The sequence below is a fragment of the Orycteropus afer genome, unplaced genomic scaffold, assembly GCF_000298275.1.
Source record: "Orycteropus afer afer isolate SDZICR_OR568_19922 unplaced genomic scaffold, OryAfe1.0 scaffold00014, whole genome shotgun sequence".
Taxonomy (NCBI): Eukaryota; Metazoa; Chordata; class Mammalia; order Tubulidentata; family Orycteropodidae; genus Orycteropus; species Orycteropus afer.
This window is the reverse complement of record NW_006921601.1, coordinates 9,547,065-9,574,024: the sequence shown is the minus strand read 5'-3', so window position 1 is coordinate 9,574,024 and position 26,960 is coordinate 9,547,065. Positions and strand designations below refer to the sequence as shown.

General features: G+C 43.7%; 1 protein-coding gene across 1 annotated transcript in view; it reads right to left on the bottom strand.

The window, feature by feature from the left end:
- The window catches only part of LOC103209392 (F-actin-monooxygenase MICAL2), a 110,291-nt gene that overhangs the window by 59,991 nt on the left and 23,340 nt on the right, over positions 1-26,960 (bottom strand). Inside the window, exon 2 of the mRNA XM_007955230.2 lies at positions 4,279-4,486. Within this exon, the coding sequence (XP_007953421.1) occupies positions 4,279-4,486 (208 nt within the window). The remainder of the gene's footprint in view (positions 1-4,278; positions 4,487-26,960) is intronic.

Here is a 26,960-nt window from a genome sequence, read left to right as displayed (position 1 = left end):
CTCAATGAGGTGAAGTGATTTGCTCAAGGTCATGGAGTAATAGAACTAGAATGTAGATTCAGGTCTGTCTGATTTCAAGACCATGCTGTAGCTATTAATTAATGCTGAAATGAGGGAGCTTCTCTCTTTCCTGCCTCCTTTCTGAGCTGGGTCTGAAATTAAGACAGCAAGAGGAATAGGAAAAAAAAGAGAGCAGAGGGCCATATGTAAAGGCAGTGATCAAATGGCTCTTTATGTGGGGGACTATTCTTAAGCTCTTTGCCATCCTGTGGTAAGGGGAGGGGGTAAGAAATTCTCCCCATAAAGCTGGGCTCATGGTTCTGTGCCTCCTACCCACTTCTCCTAAACTTCTGCAATCAGTGGTACTTTGTTTCCTGTTTTGTTCCCTGCCATTCAGCACAGATGGGTATGCATCTCAACTATTTTTCTACCAAGTGAGAAGCTGTAAACTCTCTGTGATTTCTTCAGTGTCTAGTTTATTCAGCTCATTTAACATTTAGTAAGCACCTACAATGTGCCAGGTACCTTGTTGTGATTGTTTTTGTTGTTACGTGCCATCGAGTCAGACCCGACTCACTAGGCACAGGAAATATGGCACACACCTGGTGGAAGAAACACAGGTAAACAATATGGGGCATGGCATGGTGATTGAGGGACAGGGAAGTGGTAGAACCAGCCTGAACTAGAGTCTGTAAGCCAAGTGAGAAGTGACCACGAACATAAAATCCCATGGCAAGACTTAAGAAATACACAGACTTCAAGAGGACAGTAGACTTGAGAGATCTCAGTGAAAATCCCTTAGCGTGGTGTTGGGGGACAAATAAGACTGCAATGGAAGGAAGCATGAATGGGTAGTGCAGACAACATCTAGACCTCCTCTTTCTAGAAGAATTGCTTTGCAGTAAAGATAATGGGACAGTAACAGAGTGCTGGAGAGACAGTGTAAGGTGATCATCAGGAAGATTAACCAATGGGAGCAAGAGAAAAGGAGGGGATGGAAGCAAGAGTGATTCCTGTCAGAACAGATAGAGTCACTCACCCTCAGGGATGAGAAGAATGGGTACTGGGGTGGAGGCAACTGGAGGAGGGAGAAGAGTGATAGAAGAAGGAGCTCCCGTTCATGACTTCTCTTCCTCGAGGCAGAGGAAGGAAGTCATCTGCTAAGGATGAGGAGGCTGGGGTGGAGGTTTGGAACAGCTATCATGGGAACTGTAGGAGGATGCTAACACAGGACCAGTGGAGCATAGCTGGGGTTGGAGACCAGAGTCTGAAAGGAAGCCAGTCAGCTGGGGCTTAAAGCACCCAATTCAGCCCTGCTTCAGAAATAGTCCTTCAAGGGGGACCTCTCCTCAGAGATTCAAAGTTCCTAGTCTATGTCATCCCAGAACACATTAGAAAGCCAATACATTCTCTATGCTTCCTTTCTCACAGGCACTGAGCAGCCCTTGACAAATGATCATTCTGAATGCTTCAATTCTAACTCCAAAGTCCTACCAGTGCTTCTGCACACTGGGATTTTCCAAAAGTTTGGTTTTTTTTTGGTTTGGGGGTTTAATTAAGGGGGGCAAAGAGACGGTCCTGGCCAGGGAGCCAGCCCAACGTCCCTGTGACCCTCACAAGGTCTCCTGGTCCCCGGCTCTGCCTCCTCTGGAGGACTTTATGAGAAAGTAGTGTGAAGAGTCATCATCCTAAATCAGTAACCGACATATATTCTTTCGTGGGTGGTAGAGAATAACCTGAAAGCTGACACTGCAGCTTTCTGGGCAAATCCAAATTTCTTTCCACTGAACTTTTGGAATTTTCTCATCCCAAAGTGGGAGTAAATTCAGGCCACCGCTGGTAAATTTTCTTGCATATGACTAAATTACACCCTATTTGGCCAATAACTCTCTGCGGCACTCCTCTGTTCTAAACCTCCCTAGTCCCATCTATTCTTGTCCTCATCAGAACAAGGTTCTCACCCCAACAGAACAACACTGGGTGGAAGAATGCAGCCCCAAATTCTTAAGTCAGGATACCACAGAGGCTTCTTGCTCACTGGATGCTATTGGCTGAGAAGCATGTACTATGCAAGCACCTACCATGGGCCAGGCATAGTCCTAAGCACGCTACAAACATGACCTCTTTAAATCCTCTCAGCAATCCTCAGAAGCAGGCATTAACCCCGTTTCACAGGAGGTAAAACTAAGGCTTGAAGAAGGTAAGAAATCTGATTTCAAGCCACAGAGAAAGTAGAAGAAACAGATTTTGAACCCAAATCTGTTCAAACCATTGAACTTTCTCCACAGTATTAACCTCCTTGACTTTCATGGGTCACTATATAGCTATAAATAAAATGGCTAAAAACTTCCTCCCAGCAAACTCCCACAAGGAATGCTGCCTCTCCCGAAGCCTAGCTGCATAGATCTCTCTCTGAGGGACTCAGACTCCAGGAATCTAATAGCAGCCCAGCCAGAGTGCTACTCGCCCTATCTAAGCATTCAGGGAAGGTCCAGGACCTGACATCTATGTCCTTTATTTCCCCTCTTCCAGCTCAAGTCCCAACACGATGCCCTCTCTCTTAAAGCCCAAGGAAATTCTGGAACAGGATCTGTCAGAGAACATGAATCCGATTCTGTCACTCCTCTGTTCTAAAACCTGCCATAGCCAGCACTGAGGATGAGAAAGACATAGAGAGTTACATGGGCAGTACAGACAACAAATATGAACCCCTTTGCATATACAGTACTGAGTTGTCAGTGAAAGCAAACATGGGTATAGGGACTGATAGATGGGTAAACAAGCTAAACAATTAGGTATGTCTAAATGGAGAGTGTATCCAAGATCATATATAGGGTTGGCAGACAATGGGCCTATAAGTTCATGTGAATGATCAGAATTCCCAGGTGTATAGTAGAGCTGACAAGGGGCAAGGTATGGTCATTACTTGGTCACAGCCAGCTACCCAGAGGGACCGAGTAGTTGATCCTGATGGCTTGGGACCATAGTCGCAGGGGACATCAAGCTCAATTGGCATAACACACTATACAAAACATTGTTCCACCTACTACTTTGGCGAGTAGCGACTGGGACCTTAAAAGCTAGGAAGCTGCCATCTAGATGCAACAACGGGTCTCTCCTCGTCAAGAAAAAAGAAGAAAACCAAAATTAATGGAAACAGTCAGTCCTAGCGACTGGTACACCATCCGATCTGCAACCTATACAACTATGAGACCAGAAGAACTAGATGGTGCCCAGCTACCACAGCCATCCACTTGGAAGGGATGTAGGAGATCCTGCATAAAGAGGGAGAACAATGTGGTACAAAACTCAAAATCGTTTGGAGGCAAAAAAAAAAAAAAAGAAGGTGGGGACCAGGTTTGCTGGTCCAATGGAGCCTGGTGTAACCACTGAGACTATGGCCCCTAGCTGCCCTTCAGGTCTGGAATTGAACCCACAACTGTGGTTTCCAGCCAAACAAAGTACAGGCATGTGAGTTAAACATTTACCTCAAGTAGACACATGCCCTGGAGAGAACAATCATGGGAGAAGGAAGGGCTGCTTATGCAAGGGAGATAGCTCAGGGTGCAGAAGAGTATGAAGGGATGGACACTGGGAGGAGGTAACTATGGGGAGGAAGTGGGAGGGGAGCTGCTGCATTGTAAATTTTGGTCAATGACATGAGACAAAGTATATGTGAACTGCTGTATGAAAAATGAATTTACTCTGTAAATCTTCACCCAAATCCTAAAAAAAAAAAAAAAAAAAACCTGCCATAGCTCCCCAGTACTAGCAGCGGCAGCACACTGTCCAAACTCCTTTGCACAAGAGGCCCTTGACAACCTGGTTCATTTACTTGTTCTATGTGGCTCCCTCCTCTGAACTCCTCTACAAGTTTAACTAACTCTGTTAAAGCACACTTTATTACTGAGAAAACCTCAGTGGCTCCCTGAGGATACAGACAGTATGTCTTATCTCTAGCTCTGTTTTTATTAGGTCATTCACTTAACAAACGTTTATTGAGTACCGACCATGTGCCAAGCATTCTTTTATGTCTTGGAGATATACTGGTGAACAAAATGTGCCACAGTCCTGACCTCCTAGTGCTTACAACCTCGTGGGGCGTACACAACATAGGGCCTGGCACAAAGCACAAACAGGGTTCTCAAATGGTCTGCTAGTTGGTTATGTGGTGTCTGCAGTTGGTTATGTGGAGTATCCTACTTGTAGGGTAGAGAGATCTGCCCCACTCAGGGTCAGCCCCTTCCTTCATGGGGTGCCACCCCTGGCCCCACTCACTAATGTGGTCAATGGAGCCGGCACAGAACTTCCCATAGAACTTCTTGGCTCCGAGGCCCCGCAGATCATGAATGGTGAATGGCCAGAGGTGCAGCACGTTATTCCGGGAGAAGGTGTCCCTCTTCTCCACCACGACCACTTTGGCCCCTAGGTAGGCAAGTTCAATGGCAGTGCGCAAGCCACATGGTCCTCCCCCAACGATGAGACACTGCAAAGGCGAGAGAGAGAGAGACTCAGTGACTTCAAGCTGTGTGGATATGAACCCCTAGTCAGCAGTATAATGAGGAATAAACCCCAATGCACTCAAATCAACTAGCAAGTACAAACTCAGTACCTATTGTTGTTGTTAAGTGCCGTCGAGTCGTTTCCAACTCATAGCGACCCCATGCACAGCAGAACGAAACACTGCCCCATCCCACGCCAGCCCCACAATCCCTGCTATACTTGAGCCCATCATCGCAGCCACCGTGTCAATCCATCTCGTTGAAGGCCTCCCCCTCTTTCGTCAACCCTCCACCCTACCAAGCATGACATCCTTCTCCAAGGAAGTACCTATTAGGGCCTGTCATTAAACCATCCAGTGTACAATACCTGTGGGCCTACTACGTACCAGCCACTGTGTGGGCACTGTGAGGACACAGAGATAAAGAAACTTGGGGAGGAAACACAGTAAAATGTGCAGGAGATTCAGAATCAGACTGAATTGAATTAAATCCAAGCTGGTGGCATAGTGCCTAAGGCATCTGACTGCTAACCAGAAGGCTCGCAGTTCAAACCTACCAGCCACTCTGCAGAAAGAAGACTGGACAATCTACTTCCGTAGTCATACTGCCTTGGAAACTCAAGGAGGGGTCATTATGAGTTGGATCCGACTCAATGGCAGTGAGTTTGGTTTGGTTTTTATAGCATTTAAAATGTTAGATTCCTTATCTGTAGGAATACTACTGTTTCTTCATAGGGTTATTGTAAATGAGATCACTTTGAAAAACATATAGTACATTTTTGTGACACTGGATTTGGCAGTGGTTTCTTAGCTATGACACCAAAAGCACAAGCAACAAAAAGAAAATGGGTAGCTTGAACTTCATTAAAATAAAGTTTTAAAATTACGCTTCAAAGGACACTATCAAGAAAGTAAAAAGGCAGGACACAGAATGGGAAAAAATACCTACAAATCATATAGTTGATCATATAGTATCTAAAATACATAAAGAACTCCTACATATCTACAACAAAAAGACAAACAATCCAATTTAAAAATGGACAAATGACTTGAATAGGCATTCCTCCAAAGAAGATATTCAAATGGCCAATAAGCACAAGGAAAGGTGTTCAACATCATTAGTCATTGTTGTTGTTGTTGTTTGCCGTCGAGTCAGCCCCAACTCATAGCGACCCCTCCTTGAGTTTCCGAGGCAGTATCACTACGGAAGTAGGATTGTCCAACCTTCCTTCCGAGAAGTGGCTGGTGGGTTTGAACCGCCAGCCTTCTGGTGAGCAGTCAAGTGCCTTAGGCACTATGCTACCAGAGCTCCCCATTAGTCATTAGGGAAATGCAAATCAAAACCACATGACATACCACTAGGATGTCTATTACCAGAAAAAGTGGAAAATAACAAATGTTAGTGAGGATGTGGAGAAGTGAAAACCCTTGTGCATCGTAGGTGGGAATGTAAAATGGCGTATCTGCTGTGGAAAAGGTTGGCAGTTCCTCAGAAAGCTACATATACAATTACCAAATGAGGTAGCAATCCCACTCTTAGATCTATACTCAAAATGATGGAAAGCAGGGACTAACACAGATAACTGCACACCAGTGTTTATTACAGCATTGCTCACAATAACCAAGAGGTGGAAACAACCCAAATGTCCATCAATTGATGAACAAATAAATGTGATGTGGTATCGAAGCCACTGTGGGCAGATGTGACAAAACAGGACTCTGTACAAAAGCCCATGCTAGGCCTTCAATGAGCACCGTGAAGTGGAGCATGACAATGACCTTCCTCAAGGAAGTGACACAGGCTGTTAGGAGAAAAGCGAAGAGACATCATGATCCAGCTAGTTAGCAAAAGCCCTTTTATTAGAGCAAAACCTTATGGGGGGCATCAATACTGTACAAAAACAGAAAAAAATGGTAGTACTCTGGCTCAGAGAGGCAGAACCACCCACACACAACACTCTGCCCACTTCCAGGCTTTCCATGAAGCACCTCCTTGAAGTAAGAGTTCACTTGTGGGTCTAAACTAAGGATACCCCAGTAAGGCAATAGGGAAGAAGATGTGCACCCATGTCTCACTCCTTGATATTGAAACAGCATCTGGAAACTTCCCCTCTGCTCAATCAAGCCTTATCTTAAACAAATACATTCCCCTTCCCCTAGCAAATATTCCATCATCCACTTATCACTCATCTGGGACCTCCAGGCTCCTGAAGGGAAAGTGCAAACAAGCATATCAGAAGCTCCCTTTCCACAACCAGTGTGGTTTACTGGTTGGAATCTTCCAGAGAGTTTGTGGATACCAATTAGGGGAAATGAAGTCACTGCCAAGATACAACTCACTCCAGAGACTTCAGGGAGCGGGTACACAAATCCACTTACTTCCTTTCTGGCTGCAGATAGACTGGAGAGGACCAACTCCCCCGGGCCCAGCTCCACTCATTACCTCACACCCACCTCAAGCAGCTCCTCCAATTCTGGCATAGCCAGACAATGATGGTCATTTCAGAGCAAAACTTAAAATCCTGACACTTGTGAGGTTTGCTCTGGGGTTAAGTCTGGATTCACTGCATTTCTTTGCAGTTAGTGCATCTTTTCCTGTTTGCTGAGGTCTGTCACTCCAGGGCCAGGGATAGAGGAGGAGTAGGAGGGTGTGGGGTAGAGAAGGGCAGGCAGGAGAGAGCATAAAGGGAAGGACAGGGCCCTCCTGTACCCTTCCATCCACCCAGGCTTGACCCAGTACCGCTCTGAGGAGAAGGTAGGAAAGCATTTCCCACAAACCAGTGGGCTGTGTGCACTTTTATGCAAACAGTAGCTGGTGTACTATTTCTGACCCACCAGACTAAACCTGAAATCCCATCAGCAAAATCTCAGTTTTCCCACCATTGTGGGCCCCCCCCCACACACACACTTGGGCCCTGAAATTTCAGAGACGCCAGTCATGCCATAATCTAAAGTCAAAGAAAATACCAAAGGGTCTAATTATATAAAGGGAGAAAATTTGGTGCAGATGTTATCAAGGCTGCAGAGAGGTCTTGTTGGCAGGGGCCAGGCCAGTTCCTTTCTGAACATGGTTGTTATGATTAACATGGGAACTCGGCATTCTGACAAGAGGCTGAATACTACAGCTGCTACACGCCTGGACAGAGGAGCAGAAGACAAGAGGACTTCCCTAGTGTGCCCACAGCTGATGCTCTGAATGTTGGCAAGCCCAAACAGATCATGGATGCAAAGAACTGTTATAATTCAACACAAAGGAGTCGTCTATCTTCCCCAAACCTATCCCAGTTATTGCTGCTGAGCCCCTACTTACAAGGTAGGAAAACTTTCAATTAGGACCCAGCTCTAAGGCCTTCCTTGAGCCCTGAAGTCAGAGTCTACACTCTTCTCCTATGCTCTCCCAGAACTAACATCTGCACATTTTAATTCTGTCTGACTCCCAGCTAGTCTGATGCTTCTCAAAAGGTGCCCCATGTCATCTGCATTTCTGTACATACCGAATCCAACACAGGGGCTGGCACATAGGCGGCCTCAATAAATACTTGATGGATGAATGAACTTTCCACACCCTTTCCACCCACCCAATTCTGGCTCCCCATCCATAACCAGGATGTTCCGTTCCTGTCAGCCAGGGTTAATGTCTGCAGATTCCCACCCAGACTGGGGGAGCTGGGGTCTGCCAAGGCCACCAGCATCATGGACGTCAGCATATCTGTGTGCTCAGGCGACATAAATTCATTACCCAGCAGGGAATGGGGCAGATCCAACTCCAGCAGGAAATCCATTGTATAGATAAGCCCAGCAGTGTTTAGACCTCCACATTAGTGGAGAAGAGAGACAAACACCACATGGAAAAATTGGCTCTTTATAAGGAGTTGGAAGTAGGGAGATGATGGCCGATTTACCTACATACAGGGTGCAAGCTTGGGGGCGGCCCCCATCCACACAGGACTCCTATTTCACCCATGGAGGCCTCACATTCACTCCCCACTTCTGGATGACAGTGCATCTCCAACCAGCCCTTTTTTTCAGCCCACCAGTGAGTGGGTGTGCTGGGGCTGTGCCAAGAATGCTAAGGGGATTTAACCCCCAGAGGAAGACGCAAAGGGGACCAGAGGCTAAGCCAGGGGTTAGAAGTCTGGAGGCTTGATTTCCGTGTCTGAATTCTGCCTCTGATTGCCTTGAAAGCTCTGCATGTGGTTACTACAGTGAGGGGAAAGGAGGTTTGCCAGACTAACCTGACTACCCTGGGCTGATTTGAAAATGATGGATACGATAGCTAAAATGCAGTGTGCACTTTCCATGTGCCTGGCACTGTTCTCATCACTTCGTGTAAGTCACCCTTGCAACTACCCTATGAAGTTGGTGCTATTATCATCCTCATTCTATAAGGATAGAAAAAAGCACAGAAGAAACATCAAAAAGTCAAGTAACTTTATTATCCCCTATTTTTAGTTGAAGATCCTAAGGGGAAAGAGGATGGGAAAATCCTCCAAGTTCACATAACCAGTGAGTGGTCAGCTCTGGATTCAAACCTATTACAGATTGAATTGTGTTCCCCTCCAAAAATATATCTTAACCTCCTGTACCTGTGAACATGCTCTTGTTTGGAAACAGGGTCTCTGAAGAGGTTGTCAGTTAACATGGTGTCATACAAGAGTAGGATGGGTTCTAATCCAATTTGAGTGTTGCCCCATAAAAGAGGAGAAGAGACACAGAGCAACAGAGAAAGGAAACCTGACAATGGCCTTATATTGCAGCTGCAAGCCAAGGGATGCCTGAGGCTACCACAAGCCGGGAGAGGACAGAAAGGATCTTCCCCTGGAGCCTTCAGAGAGAACATGGCCCTGCCAACACTCCGGATTTGGACTACTAGCCTCTAGAACTATAAGATAATAAATTTCTGTTCTTATAAGCCACCCAATTTGTTATGGCAGTCCTAGAAAGTAATATAAAACCTATCAGCATGGACCATGATCTATGCTCTTAAATGCCACATTATACGGCTTGTGGGACAGTCAAGTCTGACTTCAGGGGGTGTGGCCAGCATTAAGAGAGAGAATGCATGTGGATATACTCAGTCTGCTGCCTGGCACAATAGTGGAAGTTTCTCTCCTCCCCTGCATGGATCACCCTGCAGCCTTCTGCACAGAGCCAGGTTCAGGGTGAGTTCACAGGGCCTCAGCTCAGTATAACCACTCTGTGTCTGGCCTGGCTTCATGTGCTTCCCTGGGGTGAAGGTTCACAGATGGAATGGAGCTTAAGCCTGTGTGTGTCCAGAGAAACCAGAGTGGCAGATGGCACAGTAGCAGGGAGTTAGGGCATGGAGAGTGCAAGCCTTCCCCAGTGCCCCTGGAGAGCTCTCTGCCCTGGCACCAAGCCAGGCTGCAGGAGCCACACCTGGTGCTGTCTCCCTGGTAGCAGCAGTCTTCCCAGCCTGCTGATCCACAGGCTGGCTCCCTGGGCAGCACTCGAGTGCCAGAGATGTGCCACCATACTTCCGGGTGTGGGTCTGCAGCCTCACAGGCTCAAGGACAGGCCACTTATCTAAACCCAGGCAGGAAGCCCCTGACTGTTACTGGGTCACCATGAGGACAGATAGCTCACTTCAGAATAGCAGGACTGAGAGGTTTCATATCCAAAGCGCCACCCACATGCAGGGCAATGCTGAAGGGAAGTCATGAGACAACTAGGTTCCAGTCACAGAGAAGTCTTTGGGATGGGACTGGCCAGACAGGGGCTCTTCACAGGGTGCTCTGGGGGGAGATTTGCTCTCATCTGACTTGACATGACCTTGCCCTGGTCCTGCCTTGCTCCTGTATCTCTGCCACACCCAGCTACTCCTGAGTAACAATTACACACCACTTACTAACCTCAGAGATTTACAGAAAGGAAATGGAAAAAGATATCCTGCTTCCTCTTAAAATGATAATAATAATAATAATTCCTCTGAGAAACATTCCATTCCTCTCTTTCTTTCCCTTCCAGGGGGAGTTGGTACTCTATCCACCTTTCCTTTTTTCTTATTAAAGTGGTAAAAATAGGAGCTCTGGTGGTGTGGTGCCTAAGGCATTTGACTGCTAACCAGAAGGCAGGTGGTTCAAACCCCCCAGCCATTCCGCAGAAGGAAGACTGGGCAATCTACTTCATAGTGATACCACCTTGGAAACCCAAGGAGGGGTCGCTATGATTAGGATCCGACTTGATGGCAGTGAGTTTGGTTTTTTTGGTTTGTGGTAAAAATATATACAACAAAACATATGCCTGTTCAATGATTTCTACGTGTATAACTCAGTGACATGATTACATTTTTCAAGTTGTCTGATCATTCTTACTATCTTTTACCAAATTATTTGACCACCATTAACAGAAACTTAACACCCCCTAAGCAAAAACTTCCCCCATACCCACCTCTGGTAACACAAATAATTTTGGCTTTTTACATATTTGTTGGAAGCTCTGGTGGCAAAGTGCCTAAGGCATTTGACTGCTAACCAGAAGCCTGGCTGTTCAAACCCACCAGCCACTCCTCAGAAGGAAGACTGGGCAATCTTTTTCCATAGTGATGCTGTCTCAGAAACCCAAGGAGGAGATACTATGAGTCAGAACCGACTTGACAGCAGTGAGTTTGGTTTTTTGGTTTGGAATGCACATTTAGATAAGAAATGCACTTATCTTAAGTGTAATATATTATGTGACAAATTACAATATATTTTTTTCTTAAAACATCAGTTTTCTCCTATACATGATATTTCTTCCAATCAACTCCATGAATTCTTGTCCCTTGGGCACTAGAGATAGATTCTTGATGCGTGCTTTTATCAGCAAGGAGATACTAGGCAAGGTGTGGGGTTTTTGAAATTTAGGGTGGTGGCTATGAGAGCTATAGGTATTGGCAGGTACTAGGAGGAAAACTACAGCAGTGACAGAACACCCTTTCCCTGCTAGGGTTCAGTGACTTCTGGAAGGCCTGTCATTCTGAGTAAATTAAACCTAACGTCAAAGATAACGTCAAAACAGACCCAGCATCTACCAACCTACCCTTTCCCGGCCCAAAGAAGCCCAGCCAGGGCTGCAATCAGCAGTTGCTCAAGCTGCCTGAAGACAGACATTTTCACTAACCAGGTACTATGAGCAAGGGCCACCTGAGGTCAAGAGAAGCATCTATTAAGCATCTTCTGCATGCCAGACTTGCATCAGACACCTTAAATACAATAACTCATTTTATCCTTACAGGAGCCATTGTGAAAATAGCATTGCTTTCCTCATTTTATAGTTGAGAAATTTAGATTCAAAGGGGATACAAACTCATATAGGTGACATTTATTGAAATCTAATTCTGTGTCAAGCACTGTTCTAAGTGCTTTACATCTATTAACTCATTCAAATCTCACAACCACCCAAGGTTTGTGCATAAATGCACAAAACGATTAGGTAATGTGCCTAATGTCATGTTACACAGTTAATAAGCAAAGGAACTAGGATTCAGACCTAGACAGTCTAGCTCCAAAGTACAAACTCATATCTATCGTATTGTTATTGCTATCACCAATAAATCAGCTCCAACTCATTATGTATAGCACCTTATGTATAACAAAAGAAAACACTGCTTGTCCTGCCCCATCGTCATGATCACTGGTATGCCGAAGTCCACTGTTGCAGCTATTGTGTCAATCCATCTCACTGAGTGTTTCTCAATTTTTCATTGGCCATCTACTTTACCAAATATAATGCTTTTTCTAGCAATTGGCCTTTTTGATGATGTCTCTAAAGTATACAAGAAGGAACATTGGTTATATCTCTTCTAAGACTGATTTGTTTGTTCCTTTGTTAGTCCACAGTATTTGCAACAATCTCTGCCAGCAGCACAGTTGAATGCATCCATTCTTCTTCTGTCTTTATTTGCATTAGTCAACTTCTGTTTGCATATGAGGTGGTTGAAAAGACTATATAGTTTAAGTCAAACACACCTTAGTCATCAAAGTGACATCTTCACTTTTTAAAACTTTAAAGAGATTTTTTCACTGAATTGGACATGTAGTTAAGTATTGAATTGGTATATGTTCTGCTGTGTATAGTCTCACAACAACAACAGTTTTTTTGTTTCTTTTAAAGAGATCTTTTACTGTAGATTTCTGCAGTACAGTAAGTCATTTGATTTCTTGGCTACTGCTTCCATGGATTTTGATTTTTGATCCAAGTAGAATGAAATCACTGACAACTTCAATTTCTTCTCCATTTATCATGATGTTTATTGGTCTAGTTGTGAGGATTTTTGTTCTTTTCATGTTCAGATGTGATCCATACCGTAGGTTACGGATTATCACAGAATGTTGTTCACCATGCTGCACTTGCCTAGGATCACACAGCTAATAAAGGGAAGAACTAGGAGTCACGTGACTCCAACATCTGGCTCTTTCTTCTGTACTATCCTCTCTGCTACCTTTCTCCAAAGCATTAGGGCCACTCTTCCTTCCTGAGCCCTCTCGTCTTCTCTCTCTTCCCTTGTGGGTACGGTGACTCCTCCAGTGGCACCACCTCATCCCATTACCACTCATGACACAGACAAGACTGACTCTATCAGTAGACAAGAGCCTCTACAGAAAGGCACCACAGAGCCTAGTAACAAATAGATCTGCACTGGAAAATCCTGGTGTGTCTTCAATGTTCACTGACTACTATTGTGGTGAGGTCCCAAGGACTATTTACCTGAGCTCAGCAGCTGTTCCTGTAGCCATCCCGAGCTGGGCTGAGGGCCCTGGAAGTGCAAGGCCATCATGCCACTCTGCAGCTGTATCTAGCCACAGCTAACTGCCCTGCCAAGAGCCCTGGGGTATTCCCCAAGAAGGAGGCAGTGGGTAGGAATATGCTTTAAGAATATGCTGTTAAGTATACAGTAAGAATATGCTGGTCTCTTTAATTTTTTTTCTTTCGGTATAGGGTCTCTAGTCCTAGAGGCTGGTGCTAAATGACTATATGTAAAGATCTAAGCATGACTTCATTTAGGCATGCAGACAGGCTAAGACTCACCAGTTCTCAAAGGAACACCTATGGGGAACACAGTATATATGGCTATGAAGTGAAGAATTGGGTTCTGAAGCAGATGGACCATTTATTAGCCATGTGACTATGATTACAGCAGCTTATTATACCTAAGTTACCTAATCTTGGTTTCCTCAGCTATAAAAGAGGAATAACAGCAGTTTCCACCACCTAGACCTGTTATGGTGATAGAGCCAATAAAGTACAGACTTGTTCATAAATGAGATTAGTATAGTGCATAGTAAGCATTCGTAAATGGCGGCAAGGATCAATAGCTCCTCTCCTCTCTTCCTCCCTTGCTTCATCCTGAGGAGGAATCCCATAAGTGAAATCAGCATTTTGACTTCTAAGAGCTTGAGGTCCAGTCCATTCTGAAGACATCTGTGATCCTAGCTATTAAAAGGCTAGAAGCGGTTTGCATTCCTTGGGACAGACGTGATGTAATCTTCAGAACAGTGAATGAGCCCTAACTAGAGTCTGAGTGTCCCGGGCCAAAGAGGAGGCTCCTGGCAGATTTCCCCACAACAAGTTGCCCCAACCACCCTGAGCTTGCAGGCATGTGGACTCTCCAAGCTGGAAAATAGCTGTGGTCAGGGGTTGGCAAACTTTTTCTGTAAAGGGCCACTTACCAAATATTTTAGACTTTTTGCCAACTTGCCTTAGGTCATCTTGCCCAATGTTTTCCTCTCTGTCCTGAGGGGTCCATGAAGGTATTTATAGGAGCCTGGAGGCCATTTTCAATAACCCCATACCGCTAATGGATTTCATTTGCTGTTCCTGCTGCCTGGAATGCCATCCCTCCAGGCCTTTGTGTGGTGGTTTCTTGTCACCATTCCGGTCTCAGCTCAAACATCACATTCCTCAGTGCTCCCTTCTTGATCTTACCCCACTACTCTATCACTTTCCCTGTTTATTTTCTGCACAGTGCTCATCACTACATGAATTCTCTTTTTTATCTAACTGCTTCACTCTATGCCTCTTCTCTAGAATGTAAGCTCCACCAAAGTAGGGGCCTTGCCTCTCTTATTCATGATTATGTCCTCAAAGGCCAGAATAGTCCTTGACCCATAGTAGGTGCCCAGTAAATAGTCATCAAATGAGTGAATGGATAAGATCAAATCACACCATTACTTCAGATCAGAATGCAAAAGAGACTAATGGAAATCTAATAACCAATATTGACCAAGTGCTTACTGTATCTTAGGCACTGTTTTAGGGTTCTGTACAGATCATTGCCTTACATGGGGCAGAAACTAATTTATGAGAAGTTGTTGCTGATAGCTGTCATCAAGTCAATCCCTGGCCCATGGGAACCCCATGCACAATAGAAGAAAATGATTTAAGACCTGATCCTGCACCATCCCCATGACTGGTTGTAGATCTGACCATAGTGATACACCTGCCAAAGAACGCGTATGTTTTCCTTATCAGAGCATCTTTTTGAAGGTACCTTTCTGGGAAGCCTCTCCTCACAGCCTGTTGTGAGTGGCTGGGTAATTCTTTCTGCTCTCAAGAGGATAACAGGTCTGGGCATCGAGGGCCCCTGCTTGCTGAAGGCAGGCTTGGGCCAGTACACTGTGAGCCCTGGCAGTAGTGTCACCCTCAGGTGGGCTGAGGAAGTCCACATATGGAAGGCAGGGTTTCCAGTTATGGACCTATTGCATCATTGCTGTAATTCTGGACGGGAAGAGCTGGGCAGTTCTCCAGGGACAATCCAACAAGCTGGGGGAGGTGGTGAATGGCATGGAATAAGGAAGGTGAGGACATGGTTTAAGCAGAGAAGAGAAAGATATAAGGAAAAAAGTGCTTGCAGACAAGAAGATAAATTAGGAGCCTTCTGCAGAGGGAATCTCTGGGTGGTACAAATAGTTAATATGCTCAAATGTTAACCAAAAGGTTGATGGTTTGAGTGCTCTCAGAGGTGCCTTGAAGGAAAGGCCTGGAAATCTGCCTGTGAAAGGTCGCAGCCATGAAAACTTTATGGAGCAGTTCTACTCTGATATACGCCTTGAGTTGGAATCAACTGATAGCACCTAGTTTTTTTTGTTTGTTTTTGAAAGTACAAAAATATAAAAGGAGTCCAGGTGGTGCGATGGTTAATTAATTGCTCAGCTGCTAACATAAAGGCTGGCAGTTCCGCCCACCAGCCACTCCTCAGGAGAAAAGATGGAGATCTGCTCCGGTAAAGATTACAGCCTAGGAAATCCTATGGGGCCAGGATCAACTCAACAGTAATCAACAACAAAAACAGGAAAATAATACTATAGGGCACTTTAAGAAAGCCAGGCTCCTCACTGTCAGAGAAAGAAGCTATAAGAAAGGGGAAGAAGGCAGGCTAGAATGGTCCCTGTGGTGCTGGACTAGAGTCAGAGGCATCAATATGGACTCTTTTTTTACCCATCTATATGTACAGACTGAAAGATACACAACTACATACAGATGTATGTGTATGCATGGGTTAGTATACATGTATCTATACTCTAGCTTTATTCATTGTAGCAGTGAGCACACTCAGTACCTGGATTTTGGTTTCTAAATGTCATACACCAATAAGATGAACTAGAAAAATACAACAAGAGCCTGGAGCATCCTATGGTGCCAGAAAGTAAGTGAGGTGGCTCAAACAAATGGGGGAATGTCAAAAGACCATAGGACCCAACCTGAAAGAACTAACTCCTAATAGCCAGAGTTGAAACAACTTGAGCAACAGTAGTATTCATTGTAACCTACAGGGTAAAATATATATCCATGAGTCCATCTAGATATAAATAAAATACTAGATAAGTGAATGAATGAATGAATGAATGGTTAGAGAATGGACAATTCCATCTCAGAAGAATTCAAACAAATAAATATAGAAGGAATGAGGGAAATAAGGAATTAATAATTGCAAAAATAAGATTCATGAATGTATGCTAAAATCAGTGGGATAGTTTAAGGAGAAACAAGACATTTTTGCATTGTCTTAAAGTGTCTCCCCATAATGTTTAGTAATGACAATGGGAATGCTAGTAACTTTACAAGGTTAACATCACCAATACCACAAATCAACATCACGTGCCCCTTGATGTCATGCACTAAGAAAGGCACGTCACCTCTGTGGCAGCCTTCCCTTAAATTCATAACCCCAATCTAATCATGAAAAAACATCAGACAAGTCCAAACAGAGACATTCTAAAAATAATGACCAATACCTTTCAAAACTGCAGAAGTCATGAAAGAAACAAGAAAATACTGAGGAACTGCCATAGATTAGGAGACTAAGGGGTCATGTAACTAAATACAACATGGTATCTGAATCACATCCCAGAACAGAAACAGGACGCTAGTGGAAAACTGAGTAGAATCCAAGTAACTTCTATGGTTTGGTTAATATTACTGTTCCAAGATTAATTTCTTAGCTTTGATCATTGCTTTATGATTATGTAAGATGTTAAAAATTTGGGGAAATTAGGTAAATGGTATATGAGAATTCTCTGTACTACTTTAAAAATGCTTTTAGATTTCTTGCAGAAAACAATTGGAAACTTGATAAAGAAATTACGGCATGTTCATAGTATGGCATATTTAGAAGCTACTAAAAGCCATGAAAGAGCTCTAGCATAGTGCCTAAGGCACGTGACTGCTAACCAGAAGGCTGGCGGTTCAAACCCACCAGCCACTCCTTGGAAGGAAGGCTGGGCAATCTACTTCCGTGGTGATACCGCCTTGGAAACCCAAGGAGGAGTCGCTGTGAGTCGGGCCTGACTCGATGGCAGTCAGTTTAAAAGCCATGAGGTATATCTATATGTACTAACATGAAAGGATGGCCAGAGTTTGTGACTAAATGGGGCAGGGCTGGAAAGTTATATAACATTATACACAGTATTAGCTCATCTTCGTTAAAAACAACCCAAAACCCAACTGTGCCTATGTATGTGTATTTGTGCTTCCACAGGAAAAGTTTGGAAAGATAATATGTAGAGAAATGAACAGTAGTTACTTCCGGAGATGGATTTAGAGGGGACTTTCACTCTTAATATGTCATTGTCATCAGGTATCATCAAATAGGTTTCAACTCGTCGCAACCTCATGTACAACAGAACGAAACACTGCCTGGTCCTGTCATCCTCACACTCATTGCTGTTTGAGCTCATTGTTGAACCATTATGTCAATTCACCTCACTGAAGGTCTTCCTCTTTTTCACTGACCCTCTACTTTGTCAAATATGATTTTCTTTTCCAGGGACTGGTCCTTCCTGATAACATCTCCAAAGTGGGTGAGACCAAGTCTTCCATCCTCCTCTCTAAGGAGCATTCTGGCTGTACGTTTTCCAAGACAGATTGGTTTGTTTTTCTGGAAGTTCATGGTGTATTTGATATTCTTTCCCAATACCATAGATAATTCAAAAGCATCTGTTCTTCTTTGGTCTTCCCTATTCAGCTTTCACATGCCTATGAGTCTATTGAAAATACTGTGGCTTAGGTCAAGCACACATTAATCTTCAAGCTGATAACTTTGTTTTTGAACACGTCAAAGCAGTCTTTTTGCAGCAGATTTGCCCAATGCAATACATTTGATTTCTTGACTGCTGCTTCTGTGGACATTGATTGTGAAGCCAAGTAAAATGAAATCCTTGACAACTTCAATATTTTCTGTTTATCATGATGTTGCTTATTGGCTCACTTGTGAGGATTCTAGTTTTCTTTATGTAGAGGTGTAATCCATACTGAAGGCTGTAGTCTTTGAGCTTCATTAGTAAAAACGTCAAGTTTTCTTCACTTTCAGCAAGCAAAGTCATGTCACGTACATAATGTAGCTTGGTAATGAGTCTTCTTCGAATCCTGACACCAATTCTTCTTCATATAGTCCAGTTTCTTGGACTATTTGCTCAGTATACTGACTGAATAAGTATGGTGAAAAGATACAACCCTGATACACATCTTTCCTGATTTTAAACCATGCAATATCCCCTTGCTCTGTTTGAACAACTGCCTCTTGGTCTATGCATAGGTTCCGCATGAGCACAATTAAGTGTTCTGGAATTTCCATTCTTTGCAATGTTATCCATTAATGTCATTCAATAAAAGGTAAACATCTTTCTGGTATTCTCTGCTTTCTTAATATACTTCTATATTATTAGGGTTTTAAGTGATGAGCATATATTGCATTTGCAATTTAAAAAATGAACAACTGAGACTCAGATGAAATATACTTTTTCAAAGCCACAACTAGGATGTAAACCTGAACATATATACACATTCTTTTGTCTATAACATTCTGACACTGTGTGACTCCTTCCCAGACTTCCCTCAGCAAAATTAGGCTTCCATCACACTTGGTGGATACCACTGGTAGAAAACTTTTCACACTGAACTATAAATATTTGTTGAGGAGATTTGGTCCTCCTGCTTGACTGAAAGTTTTTCTAGGGCCAGTACTATACCCTAGTACTTGGAAAAGAACATTTGTGGAATTAATAGATTTGAAAGGGATGAATAAACAGAGAGACAATACATGCAATCTATGATTCTCCATCATAAATTTGCCAGGACCCTCCTAGAAATGGGTAGAAATACAGATATCAAATTTTCCCAATGCATCTCCAGGGCTGGGTCATTGATAAGTGGAAGAAAGAAAGATGATATTCCCTTCAAGAAAGCAAATTAATATAACTTTATAGATACCTTACAGGAGGAAGACCTCAGGATCTGAGACAGAGACAGCTAATGGTCACCAAATCCTCATCTGCCCCCCTACATTCCCTAGCCTCCTTTGCAGTTGGGTTATAGGTGTGTCCTTAGTTGTGGCCAGCAGACTATGAGGGAGAATGGTGTGTGACTGTGAGCCAGAGGCAGGCAAGAGCAGAGTGCCTCTTCATTCCCTCTTTTTTGCTCTGGTCACCTTGGAGGTCCCATGCTCCAGGAGATGTGATTATGAGTTACATCAGGACTACCTCAACCACATCAGATTCTACATAAGAAGCAAGTCTTTACAGGATTTAACCACTGGAATGTGGTTTATTTATTGGGGCTTACATACTAACATACCAAAGCCTAGTCTAGCCTGATCTATATGTTTCTTTTTAGGAACCTTTGCATGTCTACTGTATAGATATTATAGCAGAATAAGTCATTCAGAAATTTTATGCTCTGCTCAAGAATAGTGCAAAGACTAAAGAATAATGTAGAATCTGCAAAACACCGCATAACGTGGATGAACTGGGAGGACATTATGCTGAGTGAAGTAAGTCAATCACAAAAGGACAAATATTCTATTAGTCCATTATTGTAAAAGTTAAGGAAAGGTTTATCTGTAGAAGGAAATTTTCTTTGTTGATTACCAGGGGTGGGAGGGAAGGAGAGGGAACGCTGTTAGATAGATAGAGATAAGTATTGATTTGGGTGAAGAGAAGGGCAATGTACCAAATGTGAGTGACCAATATGGCAGCATTGCGGATGAGAAAGACATAGAGAGGTACATTGGAGGTACAGACAACAAATATGAACCCTTTTGCACATACAGTACTGTGTTGTCAGTGAAGGCAAACATGGGTATATGGATGGATAGATGGGTGGACAGGCTAAACGATTAGGTATGTCTATGAAATGGGGAGTGCATCCAAGAACATATATGGGGTTGGCAGACAATGGTCCTATAAGTTTTTATGAATGATCAGAATTCCCAGGTGTATAGTAGAGCTGACAAGGGGCAAGGTTGTGGTCACTGCTTGGTCATAGCCAGCCACCCAGAAGGACCAAGTAGTTGAACCTGCAGGCTTGGGACCATAGGTCACAGGGGACATCAAGCTCAACTGGCATAACATACTATACAAAACATTGTTCCACCTCCTACTTTGGTGAGTAGTGACTGGGATCTTAAAAGCTAGCAAGCTGCCATCTAGATGCAATGATGGGTCTTTCCTCATCCAGAGCAAAGAAGAATGAAGAAAACCAAAATTCATGGAAATGATTATTCCTACAGATTGGTACACCATCTGATCTGCAGCCTATATGACTATGAGACCAGAAGAACTAGATGGTGCCTGGCTACCACTGTCATCCACTTGGAAGGGGATCTATGTAGGAGATCCTTGATAGAGAGGGAGAACAATGTGGAACAAAATTCAAAATCATTTGGAGGAAAAAAAAAAAAAGGTGGAGACCAGATTTGCTGGTTCAATAGAGCCTGGTGGAACCACTGAGACTATGGCCCCTAGCTGCCCTTCAGGTCTGGAAATGAACCCACACCTGTGGTTTCCAGCCAAACAGAGGACAGGCATATGAGTTGAACATTTACCTCAAGTAGATACACTCCTTGAAGAGAACAATTATGGGAGAAAGAAGGGCTGCTTATGCATAGGGAGATAGCTCAGGGGGCAGGACAGTATGGAAGGATGGACACTGGGAAGAGGTAACTATGGGGAGGAAGTGGGAAGGGAGCTGTTGCATTGTGGTAAACTGTGGTCAATGACATGAGACAAAGAACTGCTGTATGTAAAGTGAATTTGCTCTGTAAATCTTTACCCAAATCACAATTAAAAAAAAAAAAATAGTGCAAAGAGGAGAACAGAAGGCTTATTGGGCAGGAATCCACCAACCATTCCCCAAGAAAACCAGCACCAGAAGCTCTGCAGAGAATCAGACCTTTAGCCCAGATCTCAGATATCAAGTCATCAAGGAAGTGATACCTTAACTTGCACTAAATTGATCTTTAAACTTCATATTCTTTTCAAGATGCAGGCCTTCTTGAAAGCATAAGGATGGGAACTTCTAGTTCCTTGGATCCAAAAGATGTGGGGTTTGTTACAGAAAATCATTGAAGCCAAATATGCTGGTTCTACATTAGTCTTCTCTTTTTTGTCACAAATGTAAGCCTAAATCATGCTCACAGAAGTTGGAGGGGAACAAAGCTTAGGATGGGCTCTGAAAAGGAGAGGGAGTTGGGACTCCCACTTTTGGTGTAGGGGCTTACCATGAATCTCAGGACATGGTGAGATCCTATTGTGCATGTGTGTATGTGTATGTGCACATACATATGTATTCTGAAGAAAGAGGTGGGCATTTGTAAACCATTATCCCAGCTCCCTGCAGGACCTGATCACACCCATAAGCCAAAGGGAAAAGGACAGCTATTGTCAATTTATTCATTCAGTAAGTATTCAATAAACATTTTGTTTCTAGGCATCATGTTGGGTGCTAGGGAAATAAGGAAGGATACACCATATCTTCTGCCCACAAGGTACTCACACTTTAACAAAGAAAGGCACTGAAAGTTCTTGAGCAAGATGGAGTTTACCAATCTTACACATAGAAGATCATGAAAAAGTAGAGCCAGGGACTAGGAAGAAATCCTCTACTAGGCTGGTTGAAGATGTCTCACTAGGTAGGGAAGGGTGGGAGGGGTTGGATGAAAGGTACTTAACCTATAAAGGTTAAGAAAATATGAATTTGGGGGAGGGAGAAGAAAGGGTGAAATTGACTCATTCTCAGAGTGAGAGGATGGTGTCACTATTAACTAAGAATGAAAATCAAAAAGAAGAGTAAATTTGGGGAGGGAAGAGGAGGAGTAAGATAATGAATTTAGTTTTCAATTCATTACTTATAGAATTTAAGAATTCCAATAATTGATCCACAGAGCCAACAGAAATAGAACAAATTTTTATCTATAACAGCAACTTCCATTTAATGGAATAGGCACTATGTATCAAGTGTGTTACATGTCCAATCTAGTTTAATCCTAACTTCTTGTCGTTAGGTGCAGTCAAGTCAGTTCTGACTCATAGCAACCCTACACACAACAGAACGAAACACCGCCTGCTCCCGCACCATGTTCACAATCATTGCTACATTTGAACCCATTGTTGCAGCCTCTGTGTCAGGCCATCTCATTGAGGGTCTTTCTCTTTTTTGCTGACTGTCTGCTTTACCAAGCATGATGTCCTTCTCCAGGGACTGGCCCCTCCTGATAACATGTCCAAAGTATGCAAGACAAAAACTTGCCATCTCTCTTCCAAGAAGTATTCTGGCTGTATTTCTTCCAAGACGGATTTATTTGTTCTTCTGGTAGTCCATAGTATATTTAATATTGTTCACCAACACCTAATTCAAATGGATCAATTCTTCTTTAGTCTTCCTTATTCATTGTCCAGCTTTTCACATGCATATGAGGTGACTGAAAATACCATGACTTGGGTCAGGCACACCTTAGTCCTCAAAGTGACAGCTTTGCTTTTGAACACTTTAAAGTATTTGTTTGTTTGTTTGTTGTAGCAGATTTGCCCAATGCAATATGTGTTTAATTTCTTGACTGTTGCTTCCATGGGCATTGACTATGCATCCAAGTAAAATGAAATCCTAGACAACTTCAACCTTTTCTCTGTCTACCATGATGTTGCTTATTGGTCCAGCTGTGATCAGTAAGTGCTTTAAGTTCTCTACTAATCCTAACTACAAACCTATAAATTCGGTATTATTATGCCCATTTTACAGATGAGGAAATGGAGGCTCTGAAAGGATAAATCACCTGCCCATGGTCACAGGCATCTGATTTTGGGAACTATGCTCTTTCATTTATGGGCTGTTGTTGTTGTTATGTGCCATCGAGTTGGACCCAACTCCTAGCGACCCCTCCTTGGGTTTCCGAGGCTGTATCACTACGGAAGTAGATTGCCCCATCTTCCTTCCAAGGAGTGGCTGGGGAGATTGAACCACCAGCCTTCTGGTTAGCAATCAAGTGCCTTAGGCACTACGCTACCTATTTTAGAGACATGCCAGTTAGAGAAAATCAGATCACCCAAAGTGAAGCCACACCAGTGCTTTCTAGTAGAAGTGAAATTCTCAACCTCAGAGCTACTGACATTTTGGTTCTGATAATTCTTAGCCATGGAAGGGCTGTTCTGCACATTGAAGGACATTCAGCAGGCAACTCACGGTCCCTGGCAGTATAAGCCTTTGCTTTTTCCCTCTGAGAACTACTCCTTCCCACCAAAATCCACCCACCCACCACATGGGATGGGACGGAGGAAGTGGAGAGTGAAGAAAGGTATCTAGAAAGGAGAGAGGAAGAGACACCAGAGGAGAAGCAGCCCTGGGAAACCCACCTAGGCAGTCTGAGTGTGCCCTACAGACAGTGGGACGTCCCCAAGGGCTCTCAGCAAGATGGCTGCCAGACTACAGTGAGAATGTGAAGGAGTAAGACAGAGACAGACAACTCATTCACTCCTGGAAAATACCCAGTGTCACCTCTACAAGCAGTTGCTGACACAGGGCTGATTCTAGCCTGAGTAATCACTGAAACAAAGCCCTCAAAACCACAGCATCTGAATCAATCCCAAGGCAGATCCAGAAAAATCAAGGCCACTCAGCAATGATCAGCACATCTTTGGGACAATTCAAAAAGGAGGGCTGGGGGCTCGCCACTGTCTAGACTTCATTTATTCACTCATTGGGCCATGGCCACCTCTGAGATGGAAGTGTCACTCTCCCCATTGTACAAATGTGGACACAGGACCACCCAGTTAGGAAGTGCTGGGCCAGGATGCTTCACTCTTTAGCTAAAGAGGAAAAAACTTAAGTAAAGCACATAATTCAAAATCAAAACCATCTTAGAGAATTCTCTCCTTGAATATAATATCAGTTAACTAATCAGTGTTTTATACAAAGAACCAGAAACATAAAAGCTTTTGTAACTGAAAAAAAAAATAAAAATCTGCCCCACGGAAAAAGGAAGGAAGGAAAAAGATAAAGGAAGAGGGGCGTGGAAGACACACACAAGAGGGATGGGGGAGAAGCGGATCCCCACCTGGGGAGGGAGGCAAAGAGGGCTGGCCAGGAGCAGACGGAGACAGGTGGAACAAGACCTCACTCAAGCTTTGGCAACGTTTAGGGAAAGCGCCTGTTCACCTTGCTGTCTCTGGAGTCTGGGTTCTGCATAAGCAGTCACTACTCTCTTGGATGCCCGCTTACTGAGAACATTGCTCACCATTCAGAGGCTCTGCCAGATAAGCAGCAGTGCGATGGCAGCCCAGGGACTGGTCAGCTCATCTGAGAACCAGCTGTAGCAGGGTGGCCTGGGCACACACAGCCTGGCTGTCCCGGATGCCTGGGACCTGAGCCTCCCCTGTCCAGCTGTATTTTCTCAGGCAATGGCTCACAGAGACTCCCCTAAAGCTGATGTCTAGAGTTCCCATCACATGTGCTGGGCACCTCAAGTCTCCCAAATATCAGAGTAAACTCAGTCCTCATTCTCTGTACTCACGCTGGCACCCAAGCCAGTGAGAGGCACATTCCACTGCATCATCTCCTGGAATAAAAGCTACCATCTTCATGGTGAAAATGGGGAATCTGAGGCTAAGATACTGAAAGGCAACCTTTTTTTCTACTATACAACAGGTAGAACCAAGAGTCTGTGTGTCTTGATACACACACACACACACAGACACGCACGCACATATGTATCCATATATATACAAAAGAAACTCACTGCCGTCGAGTCAATTCAGACTCATAGCAACCCCTCCTTGGGTTTCCAAGGCAGTATGTCTACAGAAGTAGATTGCCCAATCTTCCTTCTGAGGAGTGGCTGGTGGGTTTTAACCACCAGCCTCTGGTTAGCAGTCAAATGTCTTGGGTACTACGCCACCAGAGCTCCACCATACACTTATATACACACATGTATGTGTGTGTGTGTGCATGTATACACACACACATATATGTACACACACACACATATATATATACATATACATATATACATATATATAAATATATAATCTCACCCGTTCCAGTTGCTGTTGAGTCGATTCTGACTCACGGCAATCCCTTGTATGTTAAAACAGAACTGTGCTCCCAGGGTTTTCAATGGCTGATCTTTCAGAAGTAGACTGCTAGGGCTTTCTTCCAATGTGCCTCTGGATGGACTTGAACCTCTAATCTTTTGGTTAGCAGCCACACGTTTAACCATTTGCACTACCCAGGGACTCCAATATATAATCACATTCAAGGGGATAGTTACATATAATTCACACACACACAATACATGTGAAAAGGGCTTTGTAAATTGTAAAGCATTTTACAAATGACAGTTGTTATTATTAAATTTATTCTTGATATGGAGAACACACTGTCCTCCAGATAAGCTTATGAACCTACTTTCAAAAGGGCTATGTCCAGCTTACAGAGTTCTTTCTAGTCCATCTATTCAACTAAGCCAAGGGGAAAAAAAAAGTTCCCAAAAGCTATGTCTAGCCTCTGCTTTATCCCTGCTTAGGCAAGGTCTTGTTTGTTTTTCAAAACCCACTTCTTAAAACTCTGAAGCACTCTCAGCCACTTCCCACCAGTTCCCTGCAAAAGTGCAGGCCCCAGTTAATCCCTTAAGGGAGGCGCCCTGTGCCGCTAGATGACTTCCATCTCCTGCCTTATGGGGAAGAAAGGAAAAGCTCATCAGTGCTAGGAGCCAGGGCCCACTCAGAATGATGGGGCCAATCTGCTCATTCTGGCCTACCATTTGTCTGGGAGGTAGAGAGCTGAAAAATCTTTGGTGGTATATTAAATACACTATCGCAGGGTGGGGTTGAATTTGAAACAGGGTACAGAAAGCATGCCAGGGAGCAGTGACCTCAGTTCCCTCCAAGTTTCCAGAGGTCCTAGAGCTTCTCTGTTTTACACTCTTGGGTATCTTCTCTGCTTTCCCAGAGAGTGAGCAGTACAGTACAGTAAAAGATCACCAAGAACTACAGCATTTGGCTCCAACTCAGCCAAATGGTCTCTTCCAGTCTTAATTTGCTTATCCATGAAATGGTATCAGAAAATGTACATACATCAGAGAATTGCTGGGGGGTTCCAAAGTCTAGCCCCAGCAGGAGACGACTAGGAAATGGCTAGATTCTGCCATCTGGACTGGAAGGAAGCATGAGTAGCTTGAACTAAGGGGGAAAAGTGCTAGCAAGGAAGGTTATCTTCTACATGGGAAAGCACTCTTGGAATGGGTAAAGTGTGGAATAAATATAATAAGAAAACCAGCTGACTGGTTTTTTCACTCTTCTTTCCAGCATTAAATAACAGTAGTGGTTTTTATTCTAGCATTTCATCCATTGATGAATTCAGCATCTAGAACAGTGCAATCATGATCCTCAATGTGTGTATTTGTTAGATTAAAGCCAGTCATTTATTCTAAGCACTTTACAAGCACTCACTTCAACAGGAAGAACCTTGGAGGAGGGGTTGAGGAGCCCTTCTTTTTGGCCATTGGCTTTTATATAGAATCTTAGTTTTATATAAAACTTTCTAGGCCACCTGAAGCCTTGCCTCCTCCCCTCCTGCTGTGAAAATTCCTAAGGTGGATAGATCCAGAGGGCCCAGATAACTGAAGATTCCAAGCACAGAGAGGTTGAGCTAATGGTTCCTTCAAACAGTCTCTGCAATGAGGATAACCTCACTA